A 27,090-nucleotide genomic window follows, 5' to 3' on the forward strand; every position below is an offset into this window, starting at 1 on the left:
TTCTGTCTGTAATACAACAAAATGTGTAAAAAGTCAAGGGGTGTGAATACATTCTGAAGGCACTGTAAGTTAAGATTAATGCTCTAATTGTAAGTCTGCTAAAGGACTAAAATGGAAATGTAATAGAAATTAATGGTAAACAATGTATTGTGTAACTTTGGAGTCACTTTTATTGTAAATAAGAATAGAATACGATAAAGCTTCCTGAGTTAAAAAGTTACAACGGTTAACAGAATCATCTTAAATTGGATTATCTTAAATGTGTTTGTCTTTATTGAAATTGCATGGCATGCACAAGTCATCTCCCGACATGCTGGGGACCTGGATCAATGTTGAATATTGCAGGTCATCCAGTCTGACCATGCTGAATAAGAAGTTATACACCACAGTGTATTTCACAACAGGAGGATTTCAAACCAAACCAAATAGAAGGGATGTTATACCCTCTAAATAATCACACACTCTATCCACCACATTTACATGTGTACTACATTTAGTGTGTATACTTTATGTGTTTTTTTACATGAGCTTTATACATTAGGTGAAGTAGTCAAATCAAGGAGAGGCATTTATGACATAAGCTACTGAAAGAATGTTCATGCTAGTGATGAAGAGCAAGTCTCCCTTGATCCCCATGATTAAAGTTGGGCTGAGTGCTGCACCTGTTGAGGCAGGGCTGAGGGTGTTGGGGCTGGGTCTTGTTCTGTCCATGTTGAGACTGGGCCTGGTTCTTCCCATGTTGAGGCTGGGCTGGGGGTGTTGAAACTGTGCCAGGTGTTGCCCCTGTTGAGACAGGTGTGAGTGTGTTGAGGCTGGGCTGGGGGTGTTGAAGCTGGGCCAGGTGCTGCCCCTGTTGAGGCTGGGCTCGGGGTTGTTGATGTTGGGCCCAGTGCTGACCCTGTTGAGGCTCGTTCAGGTGCTGACCCTGTTGAGGCTGAGCTGAGTGTGTTGAGGCCGGTCCAGGTGCTGCCCCTGTTTAGGCTGGGGCTGGTGCAGGTGGCCATGTTAGGCCCTGTGTGCTGGGGCCTCCCGCTCTCTTGCCCTGTAGGGTGAAAGGAACCGTACACATATATAGCAACACAAGAATATAGATGGTGAGAGTAAGCAGTACCTGAACATATAGAAGAGCATGTAGGCACTCCGGGCTCTGGTCCTCAGCACAGTGGCTTCATTGGACATTGACACCTGGCTGTCGTTACAGCAGAACCAGTTTCCACTGGCATGCAAGATGTCACTAATGTAGTGCCCTGTGGAACAAGTAAGACAGACTAGAGGTCAAAGGTCAGGCTTTTGTGGGTAATAGAGTGTGTTGTAACAGTTAAACAGTTCATTTGGGAGATATTTTATCTGTTACATGTGTCAAGTTTTGAAATCAGAGATAAACAAATACGCGTAGCATATAATTAGGCATGCCTCTCCATTCTTTTGAATTAAACTGCGCAAACTCTAAACATATTGCAGTGCTTGTCGGGATGACACTTCACTCTGAAGCCTGCAGTCTTGCACGCTTGGCCGAAGTGGCTATTGGAGGGTCTAATTATTCCCTACACCAGGGTTCCCCAAATGGTGGCCCATGGGACAAATTTGGCCCAAGGGTGATTTTATTTGGCCCCCCATGTTTTCTGAACAAATAAAATGTAATTGTTAAAAGAATTTAAAAAAGCAACAAATCAGCTCCAAGTGATTATCATTTTGGAAATCTGTTTCAAAGTATTCCCACGCACAATAAAGAGATATATGTGATTGTACACAAATGTAAGCAAGGTTTGATATGAGTCAAATATTACATCTGTTTGGGCTTCTTACGGTCAATTTGCGGTCTACAAACTATTTGTAATTTTGTTCCATACCCCTGCCCATCTGGCTAAGAAATAAAATGGACCCGAGGCTGAATCTAGTTGATGATCCCTGGCCTTCACCCTCGATAATATTCACTCCCTCAGCTTTGGGATGCTTGTGTATACGGCAGAGGCACACATGAACATGCAAATTAAAAGCTGAGGAGAAGGGAGTGATTTGGAATTCAGCTGATGTCATATGTATTGTGCATCTGCATGTGTGTGTTTTAAGGTATTTACTTACCGGAGTTTGCGGAGCCTCCCAAATGAGAGACTACACCAGTCAGCTGGTAGTATCCATTCACTGACTTCACTGGCTGCTGCTTCTGTAAGAAAACACATGTGATCATGGGACTGTCATTTCCTCTACAGTCCACCACACTGTCTACAGTCTACTACAGTACTAGTCTACTACAGGAGGTCTACTACATCGTGTTCTCCTCATAACTATCTCAGTGTTCTGTCATAACTTATTTTTCACTGGTTTCACTCTATCTCTCTCTCTCTTCTCACCACTGAGGCTGTCAGCAACACTTTCTCTGGTTCCTGGTCATTTGAATCTGAGGGGTCAAATATACATATGAAGAGCTGTGAAAACGTGGTCACTTGTCTGAAATGCTCTGGACTAAAACAGCTCCAATGCATCACTAAAGATGTCTGAGAAACATTTTAAATTGCAGCTTCCAGCTTCTCTGTCAGCAGGACCGTTTTGGGAGTGGATGGTTTGTGTGGTGTTGGAGCAAGAATAGTGTTATGGTGTCATGACCTACCTGAACAGCAGAGGGTGCTGTCTTTGGCCTCTCCAGCTGGGCTGGAGACTTGGCTGGTGAGGGTCTGGGGGATGGACCCCTGGATGCTGGGGGCCAGGTTGGTGAGGGCCTGTGGGCTGGCACTGTGCAGGTGTGGCACCATGTCCCCACAGAGGGTGGAGAGCCTCAGCTCCGAAGGAAACAAAAGAGGAGCCTCCAGCTTCTCCAACCCCCCAGGTCCTCCAAACCTCTTCAGATGCAGAACCAGCACACTGCCCAGAGACAGAGAGGAAGAGAGATGAACAGACAGACAATGAAACCACTCAACAAAATAACAGATGAGTGAAATGTGTTGGGTGGTGCTCATCACTAAGTCCTACAACCTGCTCAGGAAGGTAACTACTCCTAAAGGCTCAGGACACAATGACCACTCATTTCATTACACACTGCTAGTCCTATGAGAGGTTATAAAGGGACAACTCACAGAGGCAGTGTGTGGAAAAGCTCCAACTTTGTGGCGTGGAGTCCTTTACAGCCCTCACATTTGAATTCAACCTTTTCACCCTGGGTTAGAAACAAAAGCATTACAAAATGAATGATACCACTACAATAATAAGATAGCGTATTCTGAGGCAGTGGGCAGCTTGCCCTGGGTGTTAGTCTCTACATGCAGGTCTGAGCCCTAAGTGCTGACTTTGAAAGTGAGTGCTAGGCTGCTCTGCAAGGTGCGCTCAGGGCTGAAGTCCAATGAGAGGTGGTTGTAGTCCTCTCTGGTGGACGACTCGCGCCCACAGCTTCAGAAGCAGGACAAAGAGAAGAAAAATGCTTCAAGTCTGTTTCTGTTTCAGGTGTCTACAATGTTTCTGTTATGCCATGTGTTTTGTAATATTATTTGTAGAAATATCATGTTCTCAGTAGATACATTACAACCAATGGGAGCTCTTACCTGGTACATGTGCGCACCGACACAAGCTGGAACTCCAGCTGGGAAACAGGGCAGGTATAGCTCACCCCGAGTGTCTTCAATATCATGCCCTCCTCCTTCAGCTGACACAGCATGTTCACAAGTAACTCGTGTGCGTCCTATGATGAGGAGAGAAAGAAACATACCAAGATAAAAGCAAATGAAGAAGATAAAATGAACCCTTGCAAAAAGAGCGCACGTACACAAGAGAGTAGTGCCTCAGTTACCTGTTGCGTGTCCCCCAGATATTTCAAATCATATCCTGACAAGGAGTACTTGACCTTCCACATGAGGTCTGCTTTTGAGGCCTGGTTTGCCCCACTGTCAGGTAGACTCGAACGGTACACATCAGACAGACACCTGTAGGGGAGACAGAGAGTAAATTAGCAGCTGACTGGATGGTGTCAACCTACTGGCTTACGCCTAAAGAGGCAGATGAGTATATCCAAATATGTTTTATCTAACGGCACCTCATCATTAGAAATGATTCATTCGATTCAATGCAATTTCACCTTTGAGGACGGACAATGATCAAAACAACAAAAATGTGTTGTTTATTCTCCTAAGATATTTGGTTTGGATACTGCTCTCAATTCCAGAGCATTTTAAAAAACTACCAATTTCCCACGGTAATGTGGAATGTTCAGTCATTGAGCATTATGGGAAAATAGTAATTCTACACTTTCCAAGTTGGCCTACTAATGTTTACATCATAATCATTGTATCATTGTTGTTCCTCTGGTTTATGAAGATTCCAGGGAAAAAAAAATAAAATACATACACAGCAAAATATGAAGGAGTTAAGGTTAGGAAAAGTGTTAGATTTAGCAAAAATGCTCTCCTAACCTGCTACGACAAACACTTTGTATAGACGTCGCATGCAAATTCATGACCACAAATAATGGGTGTGTGGGGAAGTGTCTGCTTTTGATCCTTCCTTTACCTGAGCAGGTTGGAGAAGGGGGAGGAGCTCCAGAGTTGTTCCTGGTGCAGGATTTTCTTTAAGAAGGAAGGCAGGACCAGGAGACACTGCAGGATGGCGTTAAGGAAGCAAGTGTTGCCAATGTTAGGCAACCTGTGAAGAAAAAGCAGCCATCAGTACACACATAGATATACAATACCCTAGACACATAGAGTGGCCTATGTCATAAACCTTCATAACTCTGTCAAGTGATGATAAAGGCAGCCATCTTGGTCATGGAAAAATTATATGTAATTATGTGAGTACACAAAGAAGTGGATGTCCTTTAGGCCAAGCTTGTTATAATTAATTTCTTTATAAATATCTAATAAAACTGACATGCTTGATAGTAAGCCCTATCCCCATAGTATATCAGACATTGATCTCTAAACAATAAAGAACTTATATTCAATGCATTTGTGGTGTGTTGTGGTTTACCCAAGAAGTTCCATGTTGACCAGTGCCCCCCGTTCTCCTCTGGCCCCCTGGGTCTCTTCTGACCCTCTGGTGGCTGAGCTGGCCCTGGGAAGACTCATGCTTCTGGTGGCTGAGACTGGCCTCTGGGGCCTTGGGCTAGAGTGGTCCAGAAGAGACAGAGGTCTGGAGGAAGGAGATAAACAGGTCTAAAGCCTCCAAAACAGAGATCGTATCACTCTACGCAGTCTCTCTATTAAATACTATACTGTACTATAAACACAGTCTGAGTAGTTACGCATGTATTGCTGTCCATATAAATGCAGTGTACCAAGTAGACCAGGGCAATAGGTTAGTACTCTCTTTATCCACTAGATGTGGACAGAAGAGCCTAAAACTACAGCTTGTGGAAAATAACTTTCTGGGACTGTGTTTATAGAGTTTCTCAGAGTAGGAGTCTGATCTAGGATCAGTTTGCCTTTTAGAACATTAAAAATCAGATTATTATGGAAAGAGAGGACCTGATCCTAGATTAGCACTCATACTCTTGATAAACACTGGCCCTGGTCTTGTAGCTCTAAACCCAACTCTCTAAAGAGACTCTAGGATGGCACTGTACTTTTTGTTTGAATTACCTGACTGTTGTGCCCTCATGGCTGGTGTCTCCATGACAGTCCAGAGGGTTGGTAGGAGAGGGAGAACTAGGGAGGGACACCACTGGAGAGGATTTCACTGGGGAAGGGTGTTTGGCAGGTGACCGGGGTACAGAGGGCTGTTTAGCAGGAGAGCAAGGCTGAGAGGAACATTTAACAGGAGAGGAAGGTGGATGGAGGGAGGAGAGTTGGTCAGAGGGTGAAGGGTCAGAGGTGACGGAGGCATTCCGTTCAGAACGGTCAGATGGAATTGGAGAGGGGGATGAAGTGCCACTCTCATTCTTCTTTCTTGTCTTCTGCTCTACATCAACTGAATTTGCTTTCTGACGTTTTTTCTGTTGACAAGAAAATGTGATAGTGCTGAAAAAATACCCTTTTCCCCGATCCCCAGCAAATGGAAGAGGGGGGGGTCATCGGAATAGGAAAAGGTAGGCCTAACCGAGAGGAACTTAGCTATCTATCCTAAACCTCATATAACACAGAATAGACAGGTTACATTGAGTGGCATTTGCAACAGCCGAACTTCATGTACATTTCATGTACACTTTTTATGCATTTGTCAATCAGAATGTACTTTTATTCTTCCCACTAGGTCTAAGAGAAAAATACTACTCCAGAATTTAAATAGTTGTTAATCGATTAAATGACCTGATTTCATACCTTTTTGCACCAGCAGAAACAAGCCATGTCAATAACCAATGAAGACTGATACATATCCACATTAACCCATTGTTCAAATTGGCTTAAAGACCATTGTGATGTCATCGGTCATGTATGACACCACCATCTGGCAACCCATTCTATAATATATTGTTCAATGAACAAATATGTTTTATTGAAGAGCAAAGTTATGCAGTATACATACAATATTGGAGATAATATGTTCCATTGTTTTCCTGTTTCTTCTTTTACATTCATTTTTTTGTATGTTGTTTCATTGAACGTACGACCACAATAAAGGCATTTTAAGTGCCTTCATCTTCATCTTCCTTGTTTTTTGATAGCTTCCATGTTGTTTGTGGATTGATCATTGGTTTATTGAAATGCTAAATGCTTTTTCTCATATTCACCAGCAGATGGACAAAGGGTTGGTGAAAAGAATGTGAACAGGTGATAGAGATTTAGCCTGAACCTCAAACAACAATCCAGATTGGTTAGGGACAATTTTCCGTATTCAATCTTGCCCTGAGGGCAGCTCTGCCTCAAGGACATAATGAATGCTATTGGTTCAAATAAAGCTCAGTGGGCAGAGCTTACAGTGCCCAGTGTGAGTTAAATACACTTGCTAGGTGATAAGTTGGTGTTGAATGGAAGGCATAACACAAGGTTGCTGGATTGAATTTTGTTTTCTAACCTCACTCCAACTCCTAAACAATTCTTCTTACCTAAACTTAACCCAACCCTAGCTAGAGTCCCAGATCTGTTTAATGCTGTCTTGCCAACTCCTACAGTGGTTCTTCATTAAAAAGTTGCATCATACTGCAGCACAACTTGCGGGCTGCCGCAGAATTCTATGGCACGTTATTTAAATGTCAACCATTGTTGCCATTAATGCTAGTTAGTGCTAGTTTGACCACCACAGGGCATCTTTGAGAAGCATTTGACAATTTTTAATATTAAACTAATCGTTGGATAACAGATCGGCTCTCAGAACTCATTTACACGTGTTACTGTGTGTGTTTCAACCCTCTCTCTCTCTCTCTCTCTCTCTCTCTCTCTCTCTCTATCGATCTCTCTCTCTCTCTCTCTCTCTCTCTCGACCTCTCTCTCTCTCTCTCTCTCTCTCTCTCTCTCTCTCTCGACCTCTCTCTCTCTCGACCTCTCTCTCTTTCTCGACCTCTCTGTCTCTCTCGACCTCTCTCTCTCTCGACCTCTCTCTCTCTCGACCTCTCTCTCTCTCGACCTCTGAACGCTCAGCTCTGAAAAGCCAACTGACATTTACTCCTAAGGTGCTGACCGGTTGCACCCTCTATAACCACTCTATATATTTACAGTAGTGATGGACAGCTGGAGGCATTTTGTTTTTCACAAGCTAGCAGGCTGTGAATTCTGAAAACAAGCCAACCTAACTAAGAAACACATTTCATTGGTTGCCATGGTGAATAATCCAATAATAATTGGTTGGACACATGAAAGGAAACATCAAATTGTTTTCCCGAATCTCTAAATGAAAATACTTGCAGATCAATACAGATCAAGAAATTACAGTAGTAGATCTAATTGCATTTAGAGGATTCTAAATGAATATCTAATGGGTTTTGTACTATTATCAGGCAGGGTTAATAATACATGAATATATTTGTAGGGGTTGGGAAAATCTGGTTTTAGAGTACTTAAGCTTTGAATACATTGCAAGTTTGCCCATTTTAGCCTTTAGGCTACACTTTACAATTGGACTCATCTGAATGACTGCAACATCTACAGTGGTACAAAAATAAATATATTATTGAATTACTTTTTTTAAATGTATATGTTTATTAAGTAGTCTTGCTTGTCTCAGAGCAGCACAAAACGGTGCTGAAATAGTTGACCATACGCGGGTAGGCTTTTGCTTCAAATCCTATTGTAACAATTGGATGACTTTGGGAGTTTCAGTAAGCAACAATTTGTTGCCTTCATTAGCCTACTTTATTCTTAAAATAACTCCAGCACATAGAAGAGAAAGGAGCCTTAAATAATTAAACAATAAAGCAATTTAATTCACAAATGCATTTGACTGTATTTAAAATTGGCCATCAACCAAAACACACCATGGTAGAAACATGTTACTGATTATTATATATTTTTTTTACTATTTCAAAATGCATATGTTTAATAAGCTACTGTGCAGTCTAACAAGTAAACATAGCCTACAGTACAAGGTAAACATGGCAAAGATAATTAATTCCTTACATAAGGGAGAGCAGGCCATGTCAAGACTTTCTCAGTGACCTCAAGTACTCATTAACTCTGTCTTTAATGCTTTTTCAGGTTGCATCAGTCATGGACACAGTATTAATGGTGAACACCTGGAGGTTCACTGGTAAGCCACATTTGCCTCGGGATCCATCCGAGATAAAAATTGACCCCTGCTGTAAATGGCCATTGGTGCCGGTCACACCACGGAGGGAATTCTCCACTAGGTTCAGATCTAGGATCAGGTTTCTTTCCCCCAATCTTAACCTTAACCATTTGTGGTGGAAATGCAAAACTGACCTAAGATCAGAGTCTAGGGTCAACTTCCCCCTTCACCACCAGTCACAGAGTGAGATCCATAATGTGTTCTCCATTTGAAGGCTGGTGGTGCTGTAAACTCAGTCAGGATATATGTAGTGTATATGTCAATTAACAGGATCCCAATTTACTTTAGCAGATCCAAAATTGGGACCCTGTGAATTCACACATACATCATATAGCATGATATATAGTCATATCAGGTATTATATTATAAAACTAAGACTGGTGGGAGTCATATCATGTAGTATATTATAAAACTAAGACTGGTGGGAGTCATATCATGTATTATATTACCAAACTAAGGCTGGTGGGAGTCATGTCATGTATTATATTGTCAAACTAAGACTGGTGGGAGTCATATAATGTATTATAATATCAAACTAAGGCTGGTGGGAGTCATATCATGTAGTATATTATCAAACTAAGGCTGATGGGAGTCATCTCATGTAGTATATTATCAAACTAAGGATGGTGGGCGTCATATAATGTATTATATTATCAAACTAAGGCTGGTGGGAGTCATATCATGCATTATATTATCAAGCTAAGGCTGGTGGGAGTCATATCATGTATTATATTATCAAGCTAAGGCTGGTGGGAGTCATATCATGTAGTATATTATCAAGCTAAGGCTGGTGGGAGTCATATCATGTATTATATTATCAAACTAAGGCTGGTGGGAGTCATATCATGTATTATATTATAAACTAAGGCTGGTGGGAGTCATATCATGTATTATATCATCAAACTAAGGCTGTTGGGAGTCATATCATGTTGTGTATTATCAAACTAAGACTGGTGGGAGTCATATCATGTATTATATTATCACCCTACGGCTGGTGGGAGTCATATCATGTATTATATTATAACCCTAAGACTGGTGGGAGTCATATCATGTATTATATTATAAACTAAGGCTGGTGGGAGTCATATCATGTATTATATTATAAACTAAGGCTGGTGGGAGTCATATCATGTATTATATTATCAAACTAAGACTGGTGGGAGTCATATCATGTATTATATTATAAACTAAGGCTGGTGGGAGTCATATCATGTATTATATTATAAACTAAGGCTGGTGGGAGTCATATCATGTATTATATTATCACCCTAAGACTGGTGGGAGTCATATCATATAGTATATTATCAAACTAAGGCTGGTGGGAGTCATATCATATCATATATTATCAAACTAAGACTGGTGGGAGTCATATCATGTGTTATATTATCAAACTAAGACTGGTGGGAGTCATATCATGTAGTATATTATCAAACTAAGGCTGGTGGGAGTCATATCATGTATTATGTTATCAAACTAAGGCTGGTGGGAGTCATATCATGTATTATATTACCAAACAAAGTCTGGTGGGAGTCATATAATTTATTATATTATCACACTAAGACTGGTGGGAGTCATATCATGTAGTATATTATCAAACTAAGACTGGTGGGAGTCATATCATGTATTATATTATCACACTATGACTGGTGGGAGTCATACCATGTTTATATTATCAAACTAAGGCTGGTGTGTCTTATCATGTATTATATTATCAAACTAAGGCTGGTGGGAGTCATATCATGTATTATATTATAAGCTAAGACTGGTGGGAGTCATATCATGTAGTATATTATCACACTACGACTGGTGGGAGTCATCTTAAATGTGTTTGTCTTTATTAAGATTGCATGGCATGCACAAGTCATCTCCTGACATGCTGGGGACCTGGATCAATGTTGAATATTGCAGGTCATCCAGTCTGACCATGCTGAATAAGAAGTTATACACCACAGTGTATTTCACAACAGGAGGATTTCAAACCAAACCAAATAGAAGGGATGTTATACCCTCTAAATAATCACACACTCTATCCACCACATTTACATGTGTACTACATTTAGTGTGTATACTTTATGTGTTTTTTTACATGACCTTTATACATTAGGTGAAGTAGTCAAATCAAGGAGAGGCATTTATGACATAAGCTACTGAAAGAATGTTCATGCTAGTGATGAAGAGCAAGTCTCCCTTGATCCGCATGATTCAAGTTGGGCTGAGTGCTGCACCTGTTGAGGCAGGGCTGAGGGTGTTGGGGCTGGGTCTTGTTCTGTCCATGTTGAGACTGGGCCTGGTTCTTCCCATGTTGAGGCTGGGCTGGGGGTGTTGAAACTGTGCCAGGTGTTGCCCCTGTTGAGACAGGTGTGAGTGTGTTGAGGCTGGGCTGGGGGTGTTGAAGCTGGGCCAGGTGCTGCCCCTGTTGAGACAGGTGTGAGTGTGTTGAGGCTGGGCTGGGGGTGTTGAAGCTGGGCCAGGTGCTGCCCCTGTTGAGGCTGGGCTCGGGGTTGTTGATGTTGGGCCCAGTGCTGACCCTGTTGAGGCTCGTTCAGGTGCTGACCCTGTTGAGGCTGAGCTGAGTGTGTTGAGGCTGGTCCAGGTCCTGCCCCTGTTGAGGCATGTCTGAGTGTTTGGAGGCCGGTCCAGGTGCTGCCCCTGTTTAGGCTGGGGCTGGTGCAGGTGGCCATGTTAGGCCCTGTGTGCTGGGGCCTCCCGCTCTCTTGCCCTGTAGGGTGAAAGGAACCGTACACATATATAGCAACACAAGAATATAGATGGTGAGAGTAAGCGGTACCTGAACATATAGAAGAGCATGTAGGCACTCCGGGCTCTGGTCCTCAGCACAGTGGCTTCATTGGACATTGACACCTGGCTGTCGTTACAGCAGAACCAGTTTCCACTGGCATGCAAGATGTCACTAATGTAGTGCCCTGTGGAACAAGTAAGACAGACTAGAGGTCAAAGGTCATGCTTTTGTGGGTAATTTAGTGTGTTGTAACAGTTAAACAGTTCATTTGGGAGATATTTTATCTGTTACATGTGTCAAGTTTTGAAATCAGAGATAAACAAATACACGTAGCATATAATTAGGCATGCCTCTCCATTCTTTTGAATTAAACTGCGCAAACTCTAAACATATTGCAGTGCTTGTCGGGATGACACTTCACTCTGAAGCCTGCAGTCTTGCACGCTTGGCCGAAGTGGCTATTGGAGAGTCTAATTATTCCCTACACCAGGGTTCCCCAAATGGTGGCCCATGGGACAAATTTGGCCCAAGGGTGATTTTATTTGGCCCCCCATGTTTTCTGAACAAATAAAATGTAATTGTTAAAAGAATTTAAAAAAGCAGCAAATCAGCTCCAAGTGATGATCATTTTGGAAATCTGTTTCAAAGTATTCCCACGCACAATAGATATATGTGACTGTACACAAATGTAAGCAAGGTTTGATATGAGTCAAATATTATATCTGTTTGGGCTTCTTACGGTCAATTAGCGGTCTACAAACTATTTGTAATTTTATTCCATACCCCTGCCCATCTGGCTAAGAAATAAAATGGACCCGAGGCTGAATCTAGTTGATGATCCCTGGCCTTCACCCTCGATAATATTCACTCCCTCAGCTTTGGGATGCTTGTGTATACGGCAGAGGCACACATGAACATGCAAATTAAAAGCTGAGGAGAAGGGAGTGATTTGGAATTCAGCTGATGTCATATGTATTGTGCATCTGCATGTGTGTGTTTTAAGGTATTTACTTACCGGAGTTTGCGGAGCCTCCCAAATGAGAGACTACACCAGTCAGCTGGTAGTATCCATTCACTGACTTCACTGGCTGCTGCTTCTGTAAGAAAACACATGTGATCATGGGACTGTCATTTCCTCTACAGTCCACCACACTGTCTACAGTCTACTACAGTACTAGTCTACTACAGGAGGTCTACTACATCGTGTTCTCCTCATAACTATCTCAGTGTTCTGTCATAACTTATTTTTCACTGGTTTCACTCTATCTCTCTCTCTCTTCTCACCACTGAGGCTGTCAGCAGCACTTTCTCTGGTTCCTGGTCATTTGAATCTGAGGGGTCAAATATACATATGAAGAGCTGTGAAAACGTGGTCACTTGTCTGAAATGCTCTGGACTAAAACAGCTCCAATGCATCACTAAAGATGTCTGAGAAACATTTTAAATTGCAGCTTCCAGCTTCTCTGTCAGCAGGACCATTTTGGGAGTGGATGGTTTGTGTGGTGTTGGAGCAAGAATAGTGTTATGGTGTCATGACCTACCTGAACAGCAGAGGGTGCTGTCTTTGGCCTCTCCAGCTGGGCTGGAGACTTGGCTGGTGAGGGTCTGGGGGATGGACCCCTGGATGCTGGGGGCCAGGTTGGTGAGGGCCTGTGGGCTGGCACTGTGCAGGTGTGGCACCATGTCCCCACAGAGGGTGGAGAGCCTCAGCTCCGAAGGAAACAAAAGAGGAGCCTCCAGCTTCTCCAACCCCCCAGGTCCTCCAAACCTCTTCAGATGCAGAACCAGCACACTGCCCAGAGACAGAGAGGAAGAGAGATGAACAGACAGACAATGAAACCACTCAACAAAATAACAGATGAGTGAAATGTGTTGGGTGGTGCTCATCACTAAGTCCTACAACCTGCTCAGGAAGGTAACTACTCCTAAAGGCTCAGGACACAATGACCACTCATTTCATTACACACTGCTAGTCCTATGAGAGGTTATAAAGGGACAACTCACAGAGGCAGTGTGTGGAAAAGCTCCAACTTTGTGGCGTGGAGTCCTTTACAGCCCTCACATTTGAATTCAACCTTTTCACCCTGGGTTAGAAACAAAAGCATTACAAAATGAATGATACCACTACAATAATAAGATAGCGTATTCTGAGGCAGTGGGCAGCTTGCCCTGGGTGTTAGTCTCTACATGCAGGTCTGAGCCCTAAGTGCTGACTTTGAAAGTGAGTGCTAGGCTGCTCTGCAAGGTGCGCTCAGGGCTGAAGTCCAATGAGAGGTGGTTGTAGTCCTCTCTGGTGGACGACTCGCGCCCACAGCTTCAGAAGCAGGACAAAGAGAAGAAAAATGCTTCAAGTCTGTTTCTGTTTCAGGTGTCTACAATGTTTCTGTTATGCCATGTGTTTTGTAATATTATTTGTAGAAAGATCATGTTCTCAGTAGATACATTACAACCAATGGGAGCTCTTACCTGGTACATGTGCGCACCGACACAAGCTGGAACTCCAGCTGGGAAACAGGGCAGGTATAGCTCACCCCGAGTGTCTTCAATATCATGCCCTCCTCCTTCAGCTGACACAGCATGTTCACAAGTAACTCGTGTGCGTCCTATGATGAGGAAAAGAAAGAAACATACCAAGATAAAAGCAAATGATGAAGATAAAATCAACCCTTGCAAAAAGAGCACACGTACACAAGAGAGTATTGCCTCAGTTACCTGTTGCGTGTCCCCCAGATATTTCAAATCATATCCTGACAAGGAGTACTTGACCTTCCACATGAGGTCTGCTTTTGAGGCCTGGTTTGCCCCACTGTCAGGTAGACTCGAACGGTACACATCAGACAGACACCTGTAGGGGAGACAGAGAGTAAATTAGCAGCTGACTGGATGGTGTCAACCTACTGGCTTACGCCTAAAGAGGCAGATGAGTATATCCAAATATGTTTTATCTAACGGCACCTCATCATTAGAAATGATTCATTCGATTCAATGCAATTTCACCTTTGAGGACGGACAATGATCAAAACAACAAAAATGTGTTGTTTATTCTCCTAAGATATTTGGTTTGGATACTGCTCTCAATTCCAGAGCATTTAAAAAAACTACCAATTTCCCACGGTAATGTGGAATGTTCAGTCATTGAGCATTATGGGAAAATAGTAATTCTACACTTTCCAAGTTGGCCTACTAATGTTTACATCATAATCATTGTATCATTGTTGTTCCTCTGGTTTATGAAGATTCCAGGGAAAAAAAATAAAATACATACACCGAAAAATATGAAGGAGTTAAGGTTAGGAAAAGTGTTAGATTTAGCAAAAATGCTCTCCTAACCTGCTACGACAAACACTTTGTATAGACGTCGCATGCAAATTCATGACCACAAATAATGGGTGTGTGGGGAAGTGTCTGCTTTTGATCCTTCCTTTACCTGAGCAGGTTGGAGAAGGGGGAGGAGCTCCAGAGTTGTTCCTGGTGCAGGATTTTCTTTAAGAAGGAAGGCAGGACCAGGAGACACTGCAGGATGGCGTTAAGGAAGCAAGTGTTGCCAATGTTAGGCAACCTGTGAAGAAAAAGCAGCCATCAGTACACACATAGATATACAATACCCTAGACACATAGAGTGGCCTATGTCATAAACCTTCATAACTCTGTCAAGTGATGATAAAGGCAGCCATCTTGGTCATGGAAAAATTATATGTAATTATGTGAGTACACAAAGAAGTGGATGTCCTTTAGGCCAAGCTTGTTATAATTAATTTCTTTATAAATATCTAATAAAACTGACATGCTTGATAGTAAGCCCTATCCCCATAGTATATCAGACATTGATCTCTAAACAATAAATAACTTATATTCAATGCATTTGTGGTGTGTTGTGGTTTACCCAAGAAGTTCCATGTTGACCAGTGCCCCCCGTTCTCCTCTGGCCCCCTGGGTCTCTTCTGACCCTCTGGTGGCTGAGCTGGCCCTGGGAAGACTCATGCTTCTGGTGGCTGAGACTGGCCTCTGGGGCCTTGGGCTAGAGTGGTCCAGAAGAGACAGAGGTCTGGAGGAAGGAGATAAACAGGTCTAAAGCCTCCAAAACAGAGATCGTATCACTCTACGCAGTCTCTCTATTAAATACTATACTGTACTATAAACACAGTCTGAGTAGTTACGCATGTATTGCTGTCCATATAAATGCAGTGTACCAAGTAGACCAGGGCAATAGGTTAGTACTCTCTTTATCCACTAGATGTGGACAGAAGAGCCTAAAACTACAGTTTGTGGAAAATAACTTTCTGGGACTGTGTTTATAGAGTTTCTCAGAGTAGGAGTCTGATCTAGGATCAGTTTGCCTTTTAGAACATTAAAAATCAGATTATTATGGAAAGAGAGGACCTGATCCTAGATTAGCACTCATACTCTTGATAAACACTGGCCCTGGTCTTGTAGCTCTAAACCCAACTCTCTAAAGAGACTCTAGGATGGCACTGTACTTTTTGTTTGAATTACCTGACTGTTGTGCCCTCATGGCTGGTGTCTCCATGACAGTCCAGAGGGTTGGTAGGAGAGGGAGAACTAGGGAGGGACACCACTGGAGAGGATTTCACTGGGGAAGGGTGTTTGGCAGGTGACCGGGGTACAGAGGGCTGTTTAGCAGGAGAGCAAGGCTGAGAGGAACATTTAACAGGAGAGGAAGGTGGATGGAGGGAGGAGAGTTGGTCAGAGGGTGAAGGGTCAGAGGTGACGGAGGCATTCCGTTCAGAACGGTCAGATGGAATTGGAGAGGGGGATGAAGTGCCACTCTCATTCTTCTTTCTTGTCTTCTGCTCTACATCAACTGAATTTGCTTTCTGACGTTTTTTCTGTTGACAAGAAAATGTGATAGTGCTGAAAAAATACCCTTTTCCCCGATCCCCAGCAAATGGAAGAGGGGGGGTCATCGGAATAGGAAAAGGTAGGCCTAACCGAGAGGAACTTAGCTATCTATCCTAAACCTCATATAACACAGAATAGACAGGTTACATTGAGTGGCATTTGCAACAGCCTTGCTCTTATGTACATTTCATGTACACTTTTTATGCATTTGTCAATCAGAATGTACTTTTATTCTTCCCACTAGGTCTAAGAGAAAAATACTACTCCAGAATTTAAATAGTTGTTAATCAATTAAATGACCTGATTTCATACCTTTTTGCACCAGCAGAAACAAGCCATGTCAATAACCAATGAAGACTGATACATATCCACATTAACCCATTGTTCAAATTGGCTTAAAGACCATTGTGATGTCATCGGTCATGTATGACACCACCATCTGGCAACCCATTCTATAATATATTGTTCAATGAACAAATATGTTTTATTGAAGAGCAAAGTTATGCAGTATACATACAATATTGGAGATAATATGTTCCATTGTTTTCCTGTTTCTTCTTTTACATTCATTTTTTTGTATGTTGTTTCATTGAACGTACGACCACAATAAAGGCATTTTAAGTGCCTTCATCTTCATCTTCCTTGTTTTTTGATAGCTTCCATGTTGTTTGTGGATTGATCATTGGGTTACCGAAATGCTAAATGCTTTTTCTCATATTCACCAGCAGATGGACAAAGGGTTGGTGAAAAGAATGTGAACAGGTGATAGAGATTTAGCCTGAACCTCAAACAACAATCCAGATTGGTTATCGCCAATTTTCCGTATTCAATCTTGCCCTGAGGGCAGCTCTGCCTCAAGGACATAATGAATGCTATTGGTTCAAATAAAGCTCAGTGGGCAGAGCTTACAGTGCCCAGTGTGAGTTAAATACACTTGCTAGGTGATAAGTTGGTGTTGAATGGAAGGCATAACACAAGGTTGCTGGATTGAATTTTGTTTTCTAACCTCACTCCAACTCCTAAACAATTCTTCTTACCTAAACTTAACCCAACCCTAGCTTTAGTCCCAGATCTGTTTAATGCTGTCTTGCCAACTCCTACAGTGGTTCTTCATTAAAAAGTTGCATCATACTGCAGCACAACTTGCGGGCTGCCGCAGAATTCTATGGCACGTTATTTAAGTGTCAACCATTGTTGCCATTAATGCTAGTTAGTGCTAGTTTGACCACCACAGGGCATCTTTGAGAAGCATTTGACAATTTTTAATATTAAACTAATCGTTGGATAACAGATCGGCTCTCAGAACTCATTTACACGTGTTACTGTGTGTGTTTCAACCCTCTCTCTCTCTCTCTCTCTCTCTCTCTCTCTCTCTCTCTCTCTCTCTCTCTCTCTCTCTCTCTCTCTCTCTCTCTCTCTCTCTCTCTCTCTCTCTCTCTAACTCTCTCTCTCTCTCTCTCTCTCTCTCTCTCTCTCTCTCTCTCTTTCGACCTCTCTCTCTCTCGACCTCTCTCTCTTTCTCGACCTCTCTGTCTCTCTCGACCTCTCTCTCTCTCGACCTCTCTCTCTCTCGACCTCTGAACGCTCAGCTTTGAATACATTGCAAGTTTGCCCATTTTAGCCTTTAGGCTACACTTTACAATTGGACTCATCTGAATGACTGCAACATCTACAGTGGTACAAAAATAAATATATTATTGAATTACTTTTTTTAAATGTATATGTTTATTAAGTAGTCTTGCTTATCTCAGAGCAGCACAAAACGGTGCTGAAATAGTTGACCATACGCGGGTAGGCTTTTGCTTCAAATCCTATTGTAACAATTGGATGACTTTGGGAGTTTCAGTAAGCAACAATTTGTTGCCTTCATTAGCCTACTTTATTCTTAAAATAACTCCAGCACATAGAAGAGAAAGGAGCCTTAAATAATTAAACAATAAAGCAATTTAATTCACAAATGCATTTGACTGTATTTAAAATTGGCCATCAACCAAAACACACCATGGTAGAAACATGTTACTGATTATTATATTTTTTTTTTACTATTTCAAAATGCATATGTTTAATAAGCTACTGTGCAGTCTAACAAGTAAACATAGCCTACAGTACAAGGTAAACATGGCAAAGATGCTTAATTCCTTACATAAGGGAGAGCAGGCCATGTCAAGACTTTCTCAGTGACCTCAAGTACTCATTAACTCTGTCTTTAATGCTTTTTCAGGTTGCATCAGTCATGGACACAGTATTAATGGTGAACACCTGGAGGTTCACTGGTAAGCCACATTTGCCTCGGGATCCATCCGAGATAAAAATTGACCCCTGCTGTAAATGGCCATTGGTGCCGGTCACACCACGGAGGGAATTCTCCCCTAGGTTCAGATCTAGGATCAGGTTTCTTTCCCCCAATCTTAACCTTAACCATTTGTGGTGGAAATGCAAAACTGACCTAAGATCAGAGTCTAGGGTCAACTTCCCCCTTCACCACCAGTCACAGAGTGAGATCCATAATGTGTTCTCCATTTGAAGGCTGGTGGTGCTGTAAACTCAGTCAGGATATATGTAGTGTATATGTCAATTAACAGGATCCCAATTTACTTTAGCAGATCCAAAATTGGGACCCTGTGAATTCACACATACATCATATAGCATGATATATAGTCATATCAGGTATTATATTATAAAATTAAGACTGGTGGGAGTCATATCATGTAGTATATTATAAAACTAAGACTGGTGGGAGTCATATCATGTATTATATTACCAAACTAAGGCTGGTGGGAGTCATATCATGTAGTATATTATCAAGCTAAGGCTGGTGGGAGTCATATCATGTATTATATTATCAAACTAAGGCTGGTGGGAGTCATATCATGTATTATATTATCAAACTAAGGCTGATGGGAGTCATATCATGTAGTATATTATCAAACTAAGGATGGTGGGCGTCATATCATGTATTATATTATCAAACTAAGGCTGGTGGGAGTCATATCATGCATTATATTATCAAGCTAAGGCTGGTGGGAGTCATATCATGTAGTATATTATCAAGCTAAGGCTGGTGGGAGTCATATCATGTAGTATATTATCAAGCTAAAGCTGGTGGGAGTCATATCATGTATTATATTATAAACTAAGGCTGGTGGGAGTCATATCATGTATTATATCATCAAACTAAGGCTGTTGGGAGTCATATCATGTTATGTATTATCAAACTAAGACTGGTGGGAGTCATATCATGTATTATATTATCACCCTACGGCTGGTGGGAGTCATATCATGTATTATATTATAACCCTAAGACTGGTGGGAGTCATATCATGTATTATATTATAAACTAAGGCTGGTGGGAGTCATATCATGTATTATATTATAAACTAAGGCTGGTGGGAGTCATATCATGTATTATATTATCAAACTAAGACTGGTGGGAGTCATATCATGTATTATATTATAAACTAAGGCTGGTGGGAGTCATATCATGTATTATATTATAAACTAAGGCTGGTGGGAGTCATATCATGTATTATATTATCACCCTAAGACTGGTGGGAGTCATATCATGTATTATATTATCAAACTAAGGCTGGTGGGAGTCATATCATATCATATATTATCAAACTAAGACTGGTGGGAGTCATATCATATATTATATTATCACACTAAGACTGGTGGGAGTCATATCATGTATTATATTATCAAACTAAGACTGGTGGGAGTCATATCATGTATTATATTATCAAACTAAGACTGGTGGGAGTCATATCATGTATTATATTACCAAACAAAGTCTGGTGGGAGTCATATAATTTATTATATTATCACACTAAGACTGGTGGGAGTCATATCATGTAGTATATTATCAAACTAAGACTGGTGGGAGTCATATCATGTATTATATTATCACACTATGACTGGTGGGAGTCATACCATGTTTATATTATCAAACTAAGGCTGGTGTGTCTTATCATGTATTATATTATCAAACTAAGACTGGTGGGAGTCATATCATGTAGTATATTATCAAACTAAGGCTGGTGGGAGTCATATCATGTATTATATTATCACACTAAGACTGGTAGGAGTAATACCATGTTTATATTATCAAACTAAGGCTGGTGTGTCTTATCATGTATTATATTATCAAACTAAGGCTGGTGGGAGTCATATCATGTATTATATTATAAGCTAAGACTGGTGGGAGTCATATCATGTAGTATATTATCACACTACGACTGGTGGGAGTCATCTTAAATGTGTTTGTCTTTATTAAGATTGCATGGCATGCACAAGTCATCTCCTGACATGCTGGGGACCTGGATCAATGTTGAATATTGCAGGTCATCCAGTCTGACCATGCTGAATAAGAAGTTATACACCACAGTGTATTTCACAACAGGAGGATTTCAAACCAAACCAAATAGAAGGGATGTTATACCCTCTAAATAATCACACACTCTATCCACCACATTTACATGTGTACTACATTTAGTGTGTATACTTTATGTGTTTTTTTACATGACCTTTATACATTAGGTGAAGTAGTCAAATCAAGGAGAGGCATTTATGACATAAGCTACTGAAATAATGTTCATGCTAGTGAGGAAGAGCAAGTCTCCCTTGATCCGCATGATTAAAGTTGGGCTGAGTGCTGCACCTGTTGAGGCAGGGCTGAGGGTGTTGGGGCTGGGTCTTGTTCTGTCCATGTTGAGACTGGGCCTGGTTCTTCCCATGTTGAGGCTGGGCTGGGGGTGTTGAAATTGTGCCAGGTGTTGCCCCTGTTGAGACAGGTGTGAGTGTGTTGAGGCTGGGCTGGGGGTGTTGAAGCTGGGCCAGGTGCTGCCCCTGTTGAGGCTGGGCTCGGGGTTGTTGATGTTGGGCCCAGTGCTGACCCTGTTGAGGCTCGTTCAGGTGCTGACCCTGTTGAGGCTGAGCTGAGTGTGTTGAGGCTGGTCCAGGTCCTGCCCCTGTTGAGGCATGTCTGAGTGTTTGGAGGCCGGTCCAGGTGCTGCCCCTGTTTAGGCTGGGGCTGGTGCAGGTGGCCATGTTAGGCCCTGTGTGCTGGGGCCTCCCGCTCTCTTGCCCTGTAGGGTGAAAGGAACCGTACACATATATAGCAACACAAGAATATAGATGGTGAGAGTAAGCGGTACCTGAACATATAGAAGAGCATGTAGGCACTCCGGGCTCTGGTCCTCAGCACAGTGGCTTCATTGGACATTGACACCTGGCTGTCGTTACAGCAGAACCAGTTTCCACTGGCATGCAAGATGTCACTAATGTAGTGCCCTGTGGAACAAGTAAGACAGACTAGAGGTCAAAGGTCAGGCTTTTGTGGGTAATAGAGTGTGTTGTAACAGTTAAACAGTTCATTTGGGAGATATTTTATCTGTTACATGTGTCAAGTTTTGAAATCAGAGATAAACAAATACGCGTAGCATATAATTAGGCATGCCTCTCCATTCTTTTGAATTAAACTGCGCAAACTCTAAACATATTGCAGTGCTTGTCGGGATGACACTTCACTCTGAAGCCTGCAGTCTTGCACGCTTGGCCGAAGTGGCTATTGGAGGGTCTAATTATTCCCTACACCAGGGTTCCCCAAATGGTGGCCCATGGGACAAATTTGGCCCAAGGGTGATTTTATTTGGCCCCCCATGTTTTCTGAACAAATAAAATGTAATTGTTAAAAGAATTTAAAAAAGCAACAAATCAGCTCCAAGTGATGATCATTTTGGAAATCTATTTCAAAGTATTCCCACGCACAATAAAGAGATATATGTGATTGTACACAAATGTAAGCAAGGTTTGATATGAGTCAAATATTATATCTGTTTGGGCTTCTTACGGTCAATTTGCGGTCTACAAACTATTTGTAATTTTGTTCCATACCCCTGCCCATCTGGCTAAGAAATAAAATGGACCCGAGGCTGAATCTAGTTGATGATCCCTGGCCTTCACCCTCGATAATATTCACTCCCTCAGCTTTGGGATGCTTGTGTATACGGCAGAGGCACACATGAACATGCAAATTAAAAGCTGAGGAGAAGGGAGTGATTTGGAATTCAGCTGATGTCATATGTATTGTGCATCTGCATGTGTGTGTTTTAAGGTATTTACTTACCGGAGTTTGCGGAGCCTCCCAAATGAGAGACTACACCAGTCAGCTGGTAGTATCCATTCACTGACTTCACTGGCTGCTGCTTCTGTAAGAAAACACATGTGATCATGGGAATGTCATTTCCTCTACAGTCCACCACACTGTCTACAGTCTACTACAGTACTAGTCTACTACAGGAGGTCTACTACATCGTGTTCTCCTCATAACTATCTCAGTGTTCTGTCATAACTTATTTTTCACTGGTTTCACTCTATCTCTCTCTCTCTTCTCACCACTGAGGCTGTCAGCAGCACTTTCTCTGGTTCCTGGTCATTTGAATCTGAGGGGTCAAATATACATATGAAGAGCTGTGAAAACGTGGTCACTTGTCTGAAATGCTCTGGACTAAAACAGCTCCAATACATCACTAAAGATGTCTGAGAAACATTTTAAATTGCAGCTTCCAGCTTCTCTGTCAGCAGGACCGTTTTTGGGAGTGGATGGTTTGTGTGGTGTTGGAGCAAGAATAGTGTTATGGTGTCATGACCTACCTGAACAGCAGAGGGTGCTGTCTTTGGCCTCTCCAGCTGGGCTGGAGACTTGGCTGGTGAGGGTCTGGGGGATGGACCCCTGGATGCTGGGGGCCAGGTTGGTGAGGGCCTGTGGGCTGGCACTGTGCAGGTGTGGCACCATGTCCCCACAGAGGGTGGAGAGCCTCAGCTCCGAAGGAAACAAAAGAGGAGCCTCCAGCTTCTCCAACCCCCCAGGTCCTCCAAACCTCTTCAGATGCAGAACCAGCACACTGCCCAGAGACAGAGAGGAAGAGAGATGAACAGACAGACAATGAAACCACTCAACAAAATAACAGATGAGTGAAATGTGTTGGGTGGTGCTCATCACTAAGTCCTACAACCTGCTCAGGAAGGTAACTACTCCTAAAGGCTCAGGACACAATGACCACTCATTTCATTACACACTGCTAGTCCTATGAGAGGTTATAAAGGGACAACTCACAGAGGCAGTGTGTGGAAAAGCTCCAACTTTGTGGCGTGGAGTCCTTTACAGCCCTCACATTTGAATTCAACCTTTTCACCCTGGGTTAGAAACAAAAGCATTACAAAATGAATGATACCACTACAATAATAAGATAGCGTATTCTGAGGCAGTGGGCAGCTTGCCCTGGGTGTTAGTCTCTACATGCAGGTCTGAGCCCTAAGTGCTGACTTTGAAAGTGAGTGCTAGGCTGCTCTGCAAGGTGCGCTCAGGGCTGAAGTCCAATGAGAGGTGGTTGTAGTCCTCTCTGGTGGACGACTCGCGCCCACAGCTTCAGAAGCAGGACAAAGAGAAGAAAAATGCTTCAAGTCTGTTTCTGTTTCAGGTGTCTACAATGTTTCTGTTATGCCATGTGTTTTGTAATATTATTTGTAGAAATATCATGTTCTCAGTAGATACATTACAACCAATGGGAGCTCTTACCTGGTACATGTGCGCACCGACACAAGCTGGAACTCCAGCTGGGAAACAGGGCAGGTATAGCTCACCCCGAGTGTCTTCAATATCATGCCCTCCTCCTTCAGCTGACACAGCATGTTCACAAGTAACTCGTGTGCGTCCTATGATGAGGAGAGAAAGAAACATACCAAGATAAAAGCAAATGAAGAAGATAAAATGAACCCTTGCAAAAAGAGCGCACGTACACAAGAGAGTAGTGCCTCAGTTACCTGTTGCGTGTCCCCCAGATATTTCAAATCATATCCTGACAAGGAGTACTTGACCTTCCACATGAGGTCTGCTTTTGAGGCCTGGTTTGCCCCACTGTCAGGTAGACTCGAACGGTACACATCAGACAGACACCTGTAGGGGAGACAGAGAGTAAATTAGCAGCTGACTGGATGGTGTCAACCTACTGGCTTACGCCTAAAGAGGCAGATGAGTATATCCAAATATGTTTTATCTAACGGCACCTCATCATTAGAAATGATTCATTCGATTCAATGCAATTTCACCTTTGAGGACGGACAATGATCAAAACAACAAAAATGTGTTGTTTATTCTCCTAAGATATTTGGTTTGGATACTGCTCTCAATTCCAGAGCATTTTAAAAAACTATCAATTTCCCACGGTAATGTGGAATGTTCAGTCATTGAGCATTATGGGAAAATAGTAATTCTACACTTTCCAAGTTGGCCTACTAATGTTTACATCATAATCATTGTATCATTGTTGTTCCTCTGGTTTATGAAGATTCCGAAAGAAAAAAAAAATTAAATACATACACAGCAAAATATGAAGGAGTTAAGGTTAGGAAAAGTGTTAGATTTAGCAAAAATGCTCTCCTAACCTGCTACGACAAACACTTTGTATAGAAGTCGCATGCAAATTCATGACCACAAATAATGGGTGTGTGGGGAAGTGTCTGCTTTTGATCCTTCCTTTACCTGAGCAGGTTGGAGAAGGGGGAGGAGCTCCAGAGTTGTTCCTGGTGCAGGATTTTCTTTAAGAAGGAAGGCAGGACCAGGAGACACTGCAGGATGGCGTTAAGGAAGCAAGTGTTGCCAATGTTAGGCAACCTGTGAAGAAAAAGCAGCCATCAGTACACACATAGATATACAATACCCTAGACACATAGAATGGCCTATGTCATAAACCTTCATAACTCTGTCAAGTGATGATAATGGCAGCCATCTTGGTCATGTAAAAATGATATGTAATTATGTGAGTACACAAAGAAGTGGATGTCCTTTAGGCCAAGATTGTTATAATTAATTTCTTTATAAATATCTAATAAAACTGACATGCTTGATAGTAAGCCCTATCCCCATAGTATATCAGACATTGATCTCTAAACAATAAATAACTTATATTCAATGCATTTGTGGTGTGTTGTGGTTTACCCAAGAAGTTCCATGTTGACCAGTGCCCCCCGTTCTCCTCTGGCCCCCTGGGTCTCTTCTGACCCTCTGGTGGCTGAGCTGGCCCTGGGAAGACTCATGCTTCTGGTGGCTGAGACTGGCCTCTGGGGCCTTGGGCTAGAGTGGTCCAGAAGAGACAGAGGTCTGGAGGAAGGAGATAAACAGGTCTAAAGCCTCCAAAACAGAGATCGTATCACTCTACGCAGTCTCTCTATTAAATACTATACTGTACTATAAACACAGTCTGAGTAGTTACGCATGTATTGCTGTCCATATAAATGCAGTGTACCAAGTAGACCAGGGCAATAGGTTAGTACTCTCTTTATCCACTAGATGTGGACAGAAGAGCCTAAAACTACAGTTTGTGGAAAATAACTTTCTGGGACTGTGTTTATAGAGTTTCTCAGAGTAGGAGTCTGATCTAGGATCAGTTTGCCTTTTAGAACATTAAAAATCAGATGATTATGGAAAGAGAGGACCTGATCCTAGATTAGCACTCATACTCTTGATAAACACTGGCCCTGGTCTTGTAGCTCTAAACCCAACTCTCTAAAGAGACTCTAGGATGGCACTGTACTTTTTGTTTGAATTACCTGACTGTTGTGCCCTCATGGCTGGTGTCTCCATGACAGTCCAGAGGGTTGGTAGGAGAGGGAGAACTAGGGAGGGACACCACTGGAGAGGATTTCACTGGGGAAGGGTGTTTGGCAGGTGACCGGGGTACAGAGGGCTGTTTAGCAGGAGAGCAAGGCTGAGAGGAACATTTAACAGGAGAGGAAGGTGGATGGAGGGAGGAGAGTTGGTCAGAGGGTGAAGGGTCAGAGGTGACGGAGGCATTCCGTTCAGAACGGTCAGATGGAATTGGAGAGGGGGATGAAGTGCCACTCTCATTCTTCTTTCTTGTCTTCTGCTCTACATCAACTGAATTTGCTTTCTGACGTTTTTTCTGTTGACAAGAAAATGTTATAGTGCTGAAAAAATACCCTTTTCCCCGATCCCCAGCAAATGGAAGAGGGGGGGGTCATCGGAATAGGAAAAGGTAGGCCTAACCGAGAGGAACTTAGCTATCTATCCTAAACCTCATATAACACAGAATAGACAGGTTACATTGAGTGGCATTTGCAACAGCCGAACTTCATGTACATTTCATGTACACTTTTTATGCATTTGTCAATCAGAATGTACTTTTATTCTTCCCACTAGGTCTAAGAGAAAAATACTACTCCAGAATTTAAGTAGTTGTTAATCGATTAAATGACCTGATTTCATACCTTTTTGCACCAGCAGAAACAAGCCATGTCAATAACCAATGAAGACTGATACATATCCACATTAACCCATTGTTCAAATTGGCTTAAAGACCATTGTGATGTCATCGGTCATGTATGACACCACCATCTGGCAACCCATTCTATAATATATTGTTCAATGAACAAATATGTTTTATTGAAGAGCAAAGTTATGCAGTATACATACAATATTGGAGATAATATGTTCCATTGTTTTCCTGTTTCTTCTTTTACATTCATTTTTTTGTATGTTGTTTCATTGAACGTACGACCACAATAAAGGCATTTTAAGTGCCTTCATCTTCATCTTCCTTGTTTTTTGATAGCTTCCATGTTGTTTGTGGATTGATCATTGGTTTATTGAAATGCTAAATGCTTTTTCTCATATTCACCAGCAGTTGGACAAAGGGTTGGTGAAAAGAATGTGAACAGGTGATAGAGATTTAGCCTGAACCTCAAACAACAATCCAGATTGGTTAGGGACAATTTTCCGTATTCAATCTTGCCCTGAGGGCAGCTCTGCCTCAAGGACATAATGAATGCTATTG

General features: G+C 42.2%; 3 protein-coding genes across 6 annotated transcripts; all 3 read right to left on the reverse strand.

Moving 5' to 3' along the window:
- Positions 1-266: 266 nt before the first annotated feature.
- On the reverse strand, positions 267-6,384 carry LOC123744206 (ubiquitin carboxyl-terminal hydrolase 37-like). Of its 2 annotated transcripts, XM_045722922.1 has the most exons (13): positions 6,240-6,384; positions 5,562-5,914; positions 4,951-5,112; positions 4,495-4,626; positions 3,779-3,911; positions 3,534-3,670; positions 3,282-3,381; positions 3,072-3,151; positions 2,609-2,859; positions 2,352-2,398; positions 2,083-2,164; positions 1,112-1,247; positions 267-1,042 (listed from the first exon to the last, which is right to left on the reverse strand). In XM_045722922.1, the coding sequence occupies exons 1-13, from the start codon at positions 6,342-6,344 to the stop codon at positions 1,006-1,008; spliced, it is 1,755 nt and encodes a 584-aa protein (XP_045578878.1). In that variant the 5' UTR covers positions 6,345-6,384; the 3' UTR covers positions 267-1,005. The 2 variants fall into 2 exon arrangements, with proteins under 2 accessions (XP_045578878.1, XP_045578877.1); XM_045722921.1 differs by having other exon boundaries at positions 267-1,247.
- Positions 6,385-10,452: 4,068 nt separating this feature from the next.
- LOC106597769 (ubiquitin carboxyl-terminal hydrolase 37) lies at positions 10,453-16,697 on the reverse strand. 2 transcript variants are annotated; one of them, XM_045722917.1, is made up of 13 exons: positions 16,553-16,697; positions 15,875-16,227; positions 15,264-15,425; positions 14,808-14,939; positions 14,093-14,225; positions 13,847-13,983; positions 13,595-13,694; positions 13,385-13,464; positions 12,922-13,172; positions 12,665-12,711; positions 12,396-12,477; positions 11,429-11,564; positions 10,453-11,359 (listed from the first exon to the last, which is right to left on the reverse strand). In XM_045722917.1, the coding sequence occupies exons 1-13, from the start codon at positions 16,655-16,657 to the stop codon at positions 11,323-11,325; spliced, it is 1,755 nt and encodes a 584-aa protein (XP_045578873.1). In that variant the 5' UTR covers positions 16,658-16,697; the 3' UTR covers positions 10,453-11,322. The 2 variants fall into 2 exon arrangements, with proteins under 2 accessions (XP_045578873.1, XP_045578872.1); XM_045722916.1 differs by having other exon boundaries at positions 10,453-11,564.
- Positions 16,698-20,484: 3,787 nt separating this feature from the next.
- Positions 20,485-26,669, reverse strand: LOC123744205 (ubiquitin carboxyl-terminal hydrolase 37). 2 transcript variants are annotated; one of them, XM_045722919.1, is made up of 13 exons: positions 26,525-26,669; positions 25,847-26,199; positions 25,236-25,397; positions 24,780-24,911; positions 24,062-24,194; positions 23,817-23,953; positions 23,565-23,664; positions 23,355-23,434; positions 22,892-23,142; positions 22,634-22,680; positions 22,365-22,446; positions 21,394-21,529; positions 20,485-21,324 (listed from the first exon to the last, which is right to left on the reverse strand). In XM_045722919.1, exons 1-13 carry the CDS (start codon positions 26,627-26,629, stop codon positions 21,288-21,290), a joined length of 1,755 nt encoding a protein of 584 aa, XP_045578875.1. In that variant the 5' UTR covers positions 26,630-26,669; the 3' UTR covers positions 20,485-21,287. The 2 variants fall into 2 exon arrangements, with proteins under 2 accessions (XP_045578875.1, XP_045578874.1); XM_045722918.1 differs by having other exon boundaries at positions 20,485-21,529.
- Between the last annotated feature and the right edge of the window lie 421 nt (positions 26,670-27,090).

This window comes from Salmo salar, chromosome ssa08, assembly GCF_905237065.1.
Source record: "Salmo salar chromosome ssa08, Ssal_v3.1, whole genome shotgun sequence".
Taxonomy (NCBI): domain Eukaryota; kingdom Metazoa; phylum Chordata; class Actinopteri; order Salmoniformes; family Salmonidae; genus Salmo; species Salmo salar.

Coding starts and splice junctions, on each gene's coding strand:
- LOC123744206 (XM_045722921.1), bottom strand. CDS start 6,344: ATGACATCACAATGGTCTTTAAGCCAATTTGAACAATGGGTTAATGTG. Junction 4,627..4,950: donor GTCAACATGGAACTTCTTGG/GTAAACCACAAC, acceptor TTTTCTTCACAG/GTTGCCTAACATTGGCAACA. Junction 3,382..3,533: donor TCGGTGCGCACATGTACCAG/GTAAGAGCTCCC, acceptor CTGCTTCTGAAG/CTGTGGGCGCGAGTCGTCCA.
- LOC106597769 (XM_045722916.1), bottom strand. CDS start 16,657: ATGACATCACAATGGTCTTTAAGCCAATTTGAACAATGGGTTAATGTG. Junction 12,712..12,921: donor CAGCACCCTCTGCTGTTCAG/GTAGGTCATGAC, acceptor TTGACCCCTCAG/ATTCAAATGACCAGGAACCA. Junction 11,565..12,395: donor GGGAGGCTCCGCAAACTCCG/GTAAGTAAATAC, acceptor CTTGTTCCACAG/GGCACTACATTAGTGACATC.
- LOC123744205 (XM_045722918.1), bottom strand. CDS start 26,629: ATGACATCACAATGGTCTTTAAGCCAATTTGAACAATGGGTTAATGTG. Junction 25,398..25,846: donor CATGAGGGCACAACAGTCAG/GTAATTCAAACA, acceptor TCCTTCCTCCAG/ACCTCTGTCTCTTCTGGACC. Junction 22,447..22,633: donor TGCTGCTGACAGCCTCAGTG/GTGAGAAGAGAG, acceptor GTTTTCTTACAG/AAGCAGCAGCCAGTGAAGTC.